Genomic DNA, 12,157 nt, shown 5'->3' on the forward strand with positions numbered 1-12,157 from the left:
CCCTTTTAGTTTGAGGTTTGGTAAAATAAAAAAAAAAAAAAAAAAAAAAAAAAGCTAATAAACATTAGAGGTAATTTTTTCAAAAGTTGGAGTCATTTACCAACTGGTTATCCGTTTCTACCCTGGTGAAACAATCATCACAGCTTTGGTCTTCCTTTTCAGGCTTATAAATTACTTCGGCAACTAATAATATTCCTTTAAAAGGACCAGGAAATGTTCTCTACATTTCTAAAAACATTCACAAGCGATGATTATAATCAATGCGATGCTGCCCAAACGTCAGCACTAGCATGTAGGATTATAATAAGAAAAAGGAAGCCATTTGTAGCTGGCATTTAAAACATTTACAAGTGTGCGCTTAAAATCCGAACGCAGTTTCCATTCCTTCATTATGCACGTCCGTGTTTTTTTTAGTGAAGGCCATTGTAGCGACTTCACAAACTCAACAGGGCGATGCAGCCTTTGCCAAAAGGTGTAACTTTACTGCAGTTTGCCGTTTTGTCAGGGAAATGTGAACCCAGGCTCTGCAGACGGGCAGTAATCCGAGCAGATTTATCCGTCGCTGCACTCTTTGATACATGTGTATTCAAATAATGTCTGGATCAAAATATTCACATGTAATACTACACTCACCTCAGAAGCTGCAGACGGTGGTCTAATCTCTTTAAAAGTTTTACCTCTGCACAAGCTCTTTGAAATGTTTACCAGGAAGGAACACTGTATGGCGTTTTAAATGGTTTCTAAAGCAGTAACATTGAAAAGGCATCATTTTACAAGTAAGGAAATACAATCTTTGGTAATTTCCTGCCATTTATCCTCTTCAGTCTCTTTCTCAGCACCTGTAGCTGCCTGCATCAGGTTAGCATGAGTCATTGCCACCTTGCTCAGAAATAACAGAGCCATGAATGATTCAATCCTGGTAACAATGAAATCATAATGGGCATGAATGCTGAGATCATTTTAGGCTTTTTGATGATGTATTTGAAGTTTTTTTTTTTTTTTTCAAGGGTGGGATGATTGCACAATATAGATACAGTGGATTTGAACCCACTCTTAAAAAAAAAAAAAAAAAACAAAAGGCCAAAATTACATATTCAAGCTCAAGTGTTTATATGAAAGCAATTCAATACTTTTGTATTTAGTGCTTAAAAGTTCTAGAATATCTTAACTTGACCTTTGCAAGGCCAATTATCTTGTTTCATTCTTAATAATTACTATTCGATTTACAGATATAAAGAAGGAGGGCAAAGTACTAGAAACCCTGCAAAGATCCAACAAACATAAATGGGGAAAGTCTTCTGAGCACTTTTGTAAGCAATTGCAAAGTCCAAGATCATAAATTCAAATTAGTTATTCGGATTTAACGTCACAATGCCAGCAAGCAGGAAGCACGAATCAAAGAGAGGTCAAGGTTTAACTTTTTTAAATTAACAAGATTTATCGATTGCGATCTGATTCCACCACGAAAAAAGGAAAAGACCAGACAATAATCAAGTCATCAAATCCAAAAATTGATCATCATCATCAAGAGCAATTTTGAGTGTGTGTAAACGTCTGAGTGCAACGGTGCGACTCACACTGCTTGCATCACCAATCGCAAGTTGACTGTTGCCAGAAAATAAAAGCCTGATGCTGCAGCTGATGACTCTTCCTCACAGAGGAGTCCTCATTCTTTTCATCTTCACTCTGTCATCTTCTCACTCCATGTCTTTAATCTGTTCTCACCGTTTTCTTCATTCCTTTCTCCAAAGATTTCTCATTTACCCTATTTCAAGTTTCCTTCTCTCTTTCCGTGCCCATCACTCGAAGCTTTCCGATTTTCAGGCCAGCCGGCGCAGAAAAATACACAAAACTCAATCAGTTCTTGTTTATTTTATTTCATTCAGTCTTGTATACTCTACCCCCCCTGCTGAACCGATAGGTGGTCTCAGGCAGGCAGGCAGGCAGGCAGGCGAGGATCAGAGTGATCTCTGAACTTCACCCCTCCTCCATCAGTCTGAAATCTTTGAAATCTACCTCTTAGTGCATGAGTCACAGAAACAATTATACCGCCGTAGACTAAAAGTACAAGACTCCAATCCACTGGGGGTTTTTTTTCCCTCACCTATCCGATTCCAACAAATCGACGGTAGCCTTGGAAACTAACACAAACAGAGGAATCATTTAAATCTCCAAAGATAAGTCATTGCAAGGATTCTTTTCATCTCCGATCACCTGAATCTTCCCTTTTACCCCCATCCAAACTAATGAGGCCCATTAAGATAAGCTACTGGGTGACCTTCCTCCTCCATCATCAGTAGAGTTTGCTTAAAAGCTTAAGCAATCTGTCAGCTATTCTCAAGCTGTGTTTCTATCCATCCAAAGATTTCCTTGGTGACAGAAACTAAATTTGATCAGATCAAATGCCGAGGGACGTTCAAGACCCAACTACCTTAATCTAACCATCAATCACAAACACCAACACATGCTGCACTTAGAACAACTGCACCTTTAGAAAGCCAGCCAGCACCAGATGATATCCCAACTCTCAAAGATCTCTAGTTGCCATGCCCACCCAGAGCGGGAATGTGATTGGTTGTAGGGCGGGAGGGCGTGTAGGTATGTAACTTTACTCTCAGCTTTCTGCCACATGTCAACAGTTGCTCTGTCATCTTCGACAGAAACACACTAACGGGGATTATAGGAGGGGAGTGTGGAAAAGTGCTCCTGCATGCACTTAAGACAACCCACCACAAATGTTCACGACTTAGGTTACACAAAGTGTCATTAAGTCAAATTGTGCTTTATAAAGTTCTCTGCAAAATTGTTGTATCAACCCTTAATTCCATCAGACGTTGTGTATCAAGACGGAATTGGTGGAACTATTTAATACTTTCCAGAAATGTAAAAGTGATTTTCCCAAATTAACCAGAAACAGAAACATTACTACTGATGGTTAGCTTACCAGAACTTAAAAATTACTTTCCAGAACATATGTGGTACTTTAAGGACTTTAGAAGCAACTTTTCTTAGAATTACCGAATCCTTTTCATAACTTTCTGATAAAGGACCCAATCAACTGCTAAACATCATTTCAGAAGACCTCATGGGTCCTAAAAGTACTAAAGTTCCACAAAAAAAAAAAAAAACCTTCCAGGAAATTTACTGGGTAAATGGGTAAATTCCAAAAATTAAACGGTAAGTTCAAAGATCCAGAGAGTAATCCCTTAAATTCAAGAAGATTGCCTGGTAACTTCTCCCAAGAGAATTTCAGAAAAGTGTCTTCAGTTCTTGGAAAGTAACCAGTAACATCCTTCAACATTCCAGGAAAGCAAGACATAAACACAAGAAAGTAATCTAAAGAAAATCTGACGTGACCTTATTGGAATATGAAACTGAGATAAGTGTGATTAATTATTAGCCTCTGGCACTAAATACCACAACAGAGTTCTCAAACCCTAGTCCTACTGTCAAGCAGATTTTAGACGCATCCAGGACAGCTGGTCACATGACTGACCAACCTCTTCAAGATGCCACCAAGTTTGGCAAAGACCAAATAACAACCTTAAAATTTACAAACTTGGATAAGAACTAGAACACTCATCAAATTTCAGCAACACCATCAACCCTCTGACCACTGTGCAACTAGAAAAGAAACCCGGATCTCCGAACTCAAAAACAGTGGAGACGCTGTCCATGTCAGCGGATGATCTTCCAGCAGGTGAGGAACAAAAACCCGAGATTTTTAAGGGGCGATCTAAGGGAGATGAATTCGCCGAGACACTACATGCTAGAGTCTATGCAGGTCTGGAGAAACTTCTGCTAGACAGCTGGGCTTAATATGGTCCTCCACAGCAAGATGAACTGAGTCCAATGGCTCATCTAGCATTCTAAAACGCCAAAGTACCGAACGTTTGAAGAGACCATTGTCTGAGGTACAACATAGTTTCCATTCGTCTTCAAGTGCAGCGTTCACATTTCTGTTTTTAGCACCTTTTTATTTATCCGTGTTATAATTTCTATGTTTATGAATGTAGCTATGAATAATTAGGTATGTGGCATGTAATTGACAGTTGTTTGCAGTTGCCAGATTTATGAACAGCTAAATGTTTGTACGATGAAATTCATATGAAGGATTTATGCACCTTAGTATACACAAACTTTTTATTCATATTGCCCATTACATGTTCTCACTGTTCTAAAGTTATCCATAAAAGTTCACAAATGTTTCTATCAAAAGCTGTTTTTTTTTAAAACCTGATCTGTTTTCTGACAAATATTGGTGTTAAACTAGCATTTTTTTTGGCAAAGAATATTTGATAAAGCCAAAAAAAAAATATAAAGTTTGTGTTGCAAAAGGGTTACATCTTCAAACCCAGAAACCTTCAAAATGAAAACTAAATTTAATTTTTGAACTCCTTTACAATTAAAAATATGCACAGTCCAAAACTATGTAGACATGTATTGTACGCAGTCCTGCTAAGGATCACCAGGTTTCCATATTTTCACAAGTAACTGACGCACACAGAAGGAAAATGAGATTTGTGTGACAGAAAAGCTCAGCCAGGGCTCGACATTTGTTTTCTACCAAACAAACCATCGTCTCCTTGACGCGGGGCATCAGACAAAGCTCATCTGAGCCCCTGGGATTCAGGAAGACTCGAGGAGGATCTTGTGATGGAGATGACAGCAATACAAGCACATGTTCCCCTCACACACACACAAAAAAAATGCTAAATCAAAATTTATTTAGAAAAAAAGTATTCTTCTGGCTGCTTCTGGTTCTGATTAATCTGCTGTGAAGTAGATTGAAACTGCATGTGTTTATTAAGAAATGACATTGGCTAAATCTGTGGCATAGCCCAAAAGCTTTGTTTAAAATCCTGTATGTTTGTCTTCCTTGGCATAGCAACAAGCAGTTCCATGTGAGCCCATGTCAGTGATTTCCTTCTCCTGCTAAAGCCTCGGCTCAGTCCACATGTCATATGACTGGTAAACATTGTTTTTCTACATCTTGGACTGCTGAACGCACCTCTGGTCCTGCGCATGTACACCGCCGCTAAAAACTCAGGATTTGCTTTCTGACTCCCTTTCTCGTTTTGCAGCTAATAAATACAAGGGAAAAAAATGAACAGCATGCACTGTCATGTTAGCTTTCCATTCTTCAGGCCTCACTTTCTTTTTGACACAAACACTCGCTGCAAAAGTTTGCATCAGAACGCTCGGATGAAGCAAGACCGTGGTACGGCCAAGTGCATGCCGTCCTGCCTCGTGTTTAACACATGCTGTTCCAGTTTACTTGCATGCTGCAAAAGAACAAGAGTGACAGTTGGCTGGATGCCCACCAGCTACCCGTCTTCGCCCAGGGTTTTAAAAATGTCAAGCAGGCATATTTTGTTGAATAATTACCAACACAGTCATCAGGAACTCTATCCCACCTACATTTAGCCCTCAATTGTTTGGCAACCTTTCGAATTGCAGCTTGCAATCTTGGTTGTGCTTTGCACCTTATGATCCAGTCACAGTTTTAAAGCCACATTATGATCAACTACTAATAGACTTTATGAAGAGTTGGACAAAACAGAGAAATAGATGCACTGAAAATGCTAATAAAAATCGAAACGCAAGTAGACAAACATTTAAACTGACCCTAAAAATACATATATTTCAGTGTTTTGCAAAAATATCCACGTTTCTCAAATTTTTTCCACCCGTCGTCACATGGCAACCGCAAACTTTAACGTCTTTTATTGAGGTTTTGCTGATGGACTGAAATAAAGCAGCTTGTGATCATAAAGTGGAAGTATTTGCATGGCCTGAGTCGACACTATGTAGAATCCTCTTTCACTGAAATAGCAGCAGCTGGGGTTTTTCTCAACCGCTGTGAATTTTGTGCGGTTTAGCCGACTAAGTTATGAAGTAATCCTTGGATGGAGCTGAATTAAAGGCAGATTTTGCCACACTGACAACTTCCTTTAGATTTGGTTTCAAAAGATAAAAATCTGAAAATACTATATGCACTTATAACAAAAATGGAGTCTCACTGGCTAATTTTCCAATTTGAGATGCATTTCCCACTTGTCCAAAATTAGATTGGATTAGATTTGATCGCACTTCCAGCAAACTAGACTCGTTTGTATTAGTTGACAAAAAAGCCTGATCACTTTTTATCTCGGTTTGAATCTTACTAGAAAGGTTTTTATACAATTTGTCTCGTTTTCACCTGGAGAAAAAAAAATGTAGCTGATGGAACCCATGAAAACAAAATTTCAACAATATTAACTTTTCTGCAGCTTCCCTAACAGGGTTTCCTTCATGACTGCCTTGTATTTAGCTTCCTGAATCCCTCCTATAGAACAAGATCAGCGTACCAAAATAAAAACAGTGCTCGCAAGGCCATAGAAGGAAAATCCAGCGCCTGACGAAGAGTTTCAGTAAGAGTGATAGTTTTCAGAGTCAAACCTTACCTGCAGCTCACACCATGCTACTTCCACCGTCGTTTCCGTATCCAGTCCCTTGTACACGGTCTTGAAAGACCCTCTCCCAATCTCTATGTCGAACTTTAGGAAGCGTCCGTCCGGCGAAGTCCCTACGGCCTTCGTCTCTGCCTCCTCTATGTCCTCTTGCACTCGTTTCTCGGCCTCCCTCTGCTCCGCTCTTGCTTTCGCTTGCCCCCTCTCCTCCTCCGTCTCCTGGTCCTTCTCCTCGATCGGGCTGCTGATGCTCCCCTCGAGCGCGGGTTTATCGACTTTTTCGTCCTTTGACGAACGTTGTGCTTCCTCAATCCCTCTGGCACACAACTTGACATCAGGCTGTTTGCCTGCCGCTCTATCCTTAACATCCAATACTGTCGGGGTTGGCTCTTTCGTTGGACCCTCTGCACCATAATCAGCACTACTAGTTGTGGGAACCACAGTGATGGCATTTAGACCTCCCTCAGCATGATGTGCATGCCCCTGTGAGACCACCCCACCATGGTCAGAGTAAGGCTGAAGGCCGGTACTTTGCAGGTAGGATCCTCTTGCGTTCTCGCCCTCGGGTTCTTGTTCCTCGGGCCTGCAGATCTGCGGGGAGAAGAAGAGGGTAGCCCCTTCGCAGTCAGGGGGCGAGGTCAGAAGCACAGTCGCTTTGCTGGGCAGGTCCAAGGCTGTGGCGTTGGAGTCGCAAATAACACTGCGGCGGAAGAAGCGGTGCTCGGCTGTTTTGGAGTCTCTCTCCATGGTGTGGCGCCGCCGACGCACCTCAGGCTGCTCGCCGATCTTCTCCACGACGTGCGAGTCTGAACTGGCAGAGCCGTTCACATTCTTGTGGGGGGTTTGAGGTGACGGGCAGGGGGAGTCGGAGGATGCCGGGGGCTGAGGGGTGAGGAATTTTACTGCTTTGTTGCTACTTTCGGACATTCTTCTGCAGGGCTCAGACCACAAAGGAAAGAAAACGGAAATATAAATAAGGACTTGTGTAAAAAAGAAAAAAAAAAAGTGAGGAATTAGACAAAACTGTCTGTGTAAACTTCGGAACGCAACTCGAGATACTCTCAGAAAAACGCAAAGGCAACTAGTCGTGTCAGGATAGTGGACAGAGCAGCCACTGTTCGGTGTGAGAGTTTGGAAGGACTTATCAGATCTGCTTCCTCTCTGCAGCGTCAGCCGTTTTAACAAGACAACCTACAGTTCCCATAAGGCCCTTCCTTACAGGGCTGAGGGACGCCCCAGGTAAGAAGAGGGGGCTTAAAGACTGGGGAGGCGAGGGACGACAGGCAGTCCGTCAGGGAGCGTGGCCAGCGCTGCAACGAGGTGTGAACGGTCAAATCAAGTCCAGAATCCATCCTGCTGCCGACATCCAGACACAGCCGATGGCAACATAGGAGACCAATCAGACGCTGACAGCCACAGACGAATCTCTTTAAAGCAGGAACAGCAGGTTGTGATGAGGCCCTCTCCCAGCTGACCCGTCTGGAACGGCCAGGCCTCGCCTGGCCTGGCCCGGCTTGGTCTTCTTGAGGCTTTGTGACTAAAAGACAAGAAAATAATGATAATTTATACATATTAAATGTTATTATTTGATTCATCTGTAGAGTCTCTAAAAACTGGCATATATGTTTGTTGCAGAAAAATTCAATCAGTCTCATAAGACAAAAAAAAAGGAAAAAAAAGCCAACTCTTGGAGTTAGCTTGTATTGGTTGCTATGGAGATTCAGTGTCACTCTTTACTACAATTCCCTACAGTGAAACTTGAACTTTTTAAATATTTGCATTTTTTTCAGACTTAATATTTGGTGTTCAGATATAAATCTTCTAATCTTCCAATAACACCTAATTATCAAGTGATATTTTCAAATTTCCTGTCAACCTTAAACATTTTTTAACTCAAAAGCACGACTGCCGAGCGGCCCAACCACCGGGCTCAGCGGGTTTTGTGGGGGGAACCTTGGCAGGGGAAGGACAATTTTAACCTCAGTCAAAATGATGCATTTTTATGAGCTTCTGAGTCCATAAAAATATTTCTTCCAAAGACTTTTGTTCATAAAAGGAGCCCATTCTCGCATGAAGCAGTACATTCGTTTCACAGAAAGACTTGAAATCCATAAAACCCATTAATCAGGAAATTTGAGACGTTTGACATTGTGGTTCATCGTGCAGGGAGACAATGTGCATCCCGAGCGCCTCTGTGCTGTTAGTGCATTAGAGTGATGTAGCCTAATTGCTCCCACGTTCTAAATTTAGCCCAAAGACACAGCAGCAGCCCGACTGACCTCAAGGTTAGGCCAGCCTGTAGCAATTCGGCAGCTTAACATGAGAGAGGAGGCGCGGAGGGCTGGGGGGTGGTCCGCTCGAAGTGACACGGAGAGAACGACTACACGGACCACTAAATGCATGAGTGAGGACAGGACCGCGCGCTCGATATATATTACTCAGCATACAGGATTACAGGGCAGCGCGAGGCGCAAGGGAATATGCTTACTGGGTTTGGCAGCAGCCTCACAAAACAGCCTGCAGATAAACTTCTGCTCTTATCATCACTGGCACAGAGGAACAGCAGCTGCTTTGGTTTGCGATGATGGAACTGCGAATATATTTTCAATCGCTCATCTGTGGGCTTTTTTTATGCAGTCATGCCAATCCTGTATAAATCAAAGTTCACGTCTGAGCTGAGTAAAATGTGAGTCAGTAAATTTACAACTCAACAAACGGCTCTCTTATTAACAATCCAGCTGGTGTGGTGGAATTTATGTCATGAGGAACGTTTAAAAAAAAAAAAAAAAAAAAAAAAAAAGCCTCCAGTATGTCATGTTTGGCGGAGTCAAATCTAAAACAAGCAGTTCAGAAGACGCTTCAAACCTTAGGCTACCCAGGCTGTGTCAGATCTTCCCACTGGAAGGTCCCCAGTAGGTGTGTGCTTAAGACCAGCAGGTACAATCAGCCGGCTTGTTTGTGCAGCCATGTGTGCTGTGCAGTTACACGTGTAATGAACAGGTTTTAAAATTAGCATGGCATAATACCGCAGATTGCGCAGGCCGCCCTTGAGGTTAAGAGAGGAAATTTATTCAACCAGATGTCTCAAGTCCCAGGTGCTGCACTGTCTGCTCACTGTGAGCGGCTCCAACAACCAGGAGGTGAGGTAATCCCTCAGAAGGAGATGACACAGACTGAATAGAGGGACAACTCAAGAATGAGAGCACTGAAGTGCATGACTTTCGTCTAAATCACAAAAAAAAAAAAAAACAACCGCAGCGGTTTAGCACCCTCTCGGTGGACAGTTGCTCTCCTGGTGCCTGAATCATCTGAGCATCGCAGCAGAGCAGCTTCTGCGATCGGTATGAAACCCAATCATTAAATATTCACAACCAAATACATATGACATCAGATGACCACAAAGGCATGCAGCATCAAAGACTTGGTTGTCTTCGTTTGAATGTTTCACAGGAGCTACAAGACACGGGGCTGTTTACCTGGATCAACGTATATTAAGGTTTTAAAAAGTTTCAGTTTCAAAATCTGTCTAATTTTCTTTCTTACTGTGGTTTTAAGCACTTTAACCGGATTGCCAGAGCAGGTGGTGAAAATGTCAACATGAGGAAAGGTTCTATGGTTGTTTCGTTTACAAGCTGAAATTGGAAGTTCTTTTTAGTTTGGGTGAATTTAATAAATTCAGATTTTTCAGTATCTGACCAGCTAATGACGGCAAAGTTAGTCAAAACCAAATAACTGAGAGCTCCAAACACTTTCTGTCAATAAACATAATAATTTAGTGATTTCTTCATTGACTGTGAGATTCACATCTACAATCTCTATTAAAGTCCAACAGCATAAAAACAAACAACATAACCCAAAATCACAAATGGTATGCCAGGCATTAAAAGCAAAACAGAAAAATAAGTTGTAATGGAGCAGGAGATGCTGGATCAGCCCTTTAAATGCCTTTAAATCAGCCGTGCTGATATGCTACATGCTAATTTCTAATAAAATGTATCGCAGAAGTAAATATCTGTGGAGTATAATAAAAGTCCAGGCATTTCAGAGTGATGAAAGCCGTGGCTTATTGAGAAGAGGTTTGTTTGGCAGCATCAAGAGCCCCAGTCAATAGCGCAATCAACATTTACAGAATCATCATTGCACTCCTGATGGATGAAGCATGCACATCACAACACAACTGGGAGGTTGCATGTGTTTTTGCATGCATTTAGTGCTGAAGAGCCCAACAGACTGGTGCTGGATGTGATGCAGAGCTCAGAGCAGCACTGCGGGGTTCACTGCTGCCTGTTGAGGAACTCACAAACCCGGCTATGCTGCTGTCTTTACCCACAGGCTAAAGCAAGACACGAACAGAGTCTGGTTCCGACTTAAAAAAAAACAAAGAAAAAAAATTAATCATTACCTATCACATTGGTGTTGGTTGTGCTGGTCCCGTTGAAGTATGAAGGTAAAAACTTGAATAAACGAGCCTTTACTGAACTCCTCTGCAGTGGGAATCCTCTTCGAGACTCAGCACTAATGTCAGCCCGGTGCGTCACATTAAAGCCACAGTTGGTTGCAGAAAAAAAAAAAACAAACGATGGAGTAATTACAAAAACATGAACCTCTTTTTTGTGAACGAAGTCCCTGGCAGCGGTACGTGCAACAAACCGAAGCCGACAGACAGACACAGACAGACAGACACCTCCCACCGCGCAGAGATGCCAAGTTCGCTCACCGATGTAGTGGCGGCTCTGGTACTACTTTACTGTCTGTCTGTCTCTTTTGGGGTTGTCTGCGTTCAGGTCCAGACTAAAAAGATAACTGCTTCGCTCAAATGTGCAAAACCACAATCTGCATGGAAGTCCGGTCCGCTTCTGCAACCGCCGTTTTGCTCCTTAAGGCGGGTGTGATGCGATAAATCCGCGGTGATGAAGTGATATTCCCCGTTCAAAGCGGTTACTCAGCGGCTCAGCCTGCTCTGGGGTCCTCTCCAGCGATGACTCGTCAAGGCAATGGCTGGGGTATTCACACAGCAGTGACGCATCAAGTTCCTGCCGTGCACTCGTAAGGTAGCGGAAACGCGTCTCCCTTTCAAAATAAAACAGCGTAATTTTAAAACGGGATCCCGCTGCACTGGAGAAGAGATGCAGCAATTTTTTTTCAACAAATGTTGACGCCTTAGAAATCTAAGAGTTTTTAAGCTTGTCATATCACAATTACGAACTTAAAAATATTTAATTGGGACATTGTGTGTCAGACAAGCACTGAACAGAGGTTAATATTCTCCTATGTACATCTTCTAGATAAAGTGACTGACTAAAGAAAGTGCTACTACAATTAACCCTTTATTTATTTATTGGTTTGTTTGTTGTTTATTTATTTAATTAATTAATATAGTACTGGATGTGTCTGTGCTTTCTAAACAAAAATAATACATGACTTCAACAAAGATGAAAAGTTTATGGTTTGACATAAGTCATGTTGTGGACACAAAAGAAGTCTAAGAAGGGGCTCTTACCCAAGAAAAAGAACAAAATAAAATGTAAAGGATACCAAGGAGTTCTTAGGCTTTTACAGTAACAAAAAAATTATCCTAAAATAGAATTTAAAAAAATTATTTTCCATACAAAGAAATATGATCTGATTGAATTGAGTAGAAATAACTCCTAGCATGCTCTAGTCACATGTAACATCTCTATAAGATAAACCAGGGGTCACCAACC

The 12,157-nt window shown here is 41.8% G+C and overlaps 1 protein-coding gene across 21 annotated transcripts in view; it reads right to left on the reverse strand.

The window, feature by feature from the left end:
• wnk1b (WNK lysine deficient protein kinase 1b) overlaps positions 1-11,453 on the reverse strand; it is an 84,351-nt gene extending 72,898 nt beyond the window's left edge. For 11 of the 21 annotated variants that reach the window (XM_015027091.1, XM_015027085.1, XM_015027096.1 and 8 more), the window contains exons 1-2: positions 10,855-11,452; positions 6,447-7,989 (exon numbers count right to left, since the gene is read on the reverse strand). In XM_015027091.1, coding sequence (XP_014882577.1) covers positions 6,447-7,379 — 933 coding nt within the window. In that variant the 5' untranslated portion in view covers positions 7,380-7,989; positions 10,855-11,452. Of the gene's footprint in view, positions 1-6,446; positions 7,990-10,854 lie in introns of all 21 variants that reach the window. The other 10 variants (XM_015027170.1, XM_015027161.1, XM_015027154.1 and 7 more) reach the window with 3 other exon arrangements.
• Between the last annotated feature and the right edge of the window lie 704 nt (positions 11,454-12,157).

The sequence above is a fragment of the Poecilia latipinna genome, unplaced genomic scaffold (assembly GCF_001443285.1).
Source record: "Poecilia latipinna isolate Pla-1442-1.1 unplaced genomic scaffold, P_latipinna-1.0 Scaffold100, whole genome shotgun sequence".
Lineage (NCBI taxonomy): Eukaryota > Metazoa > Chordata > Actinopteri > Cyprinodontiformes > Poeciliidae > Poecilia > Poecilia latipinna.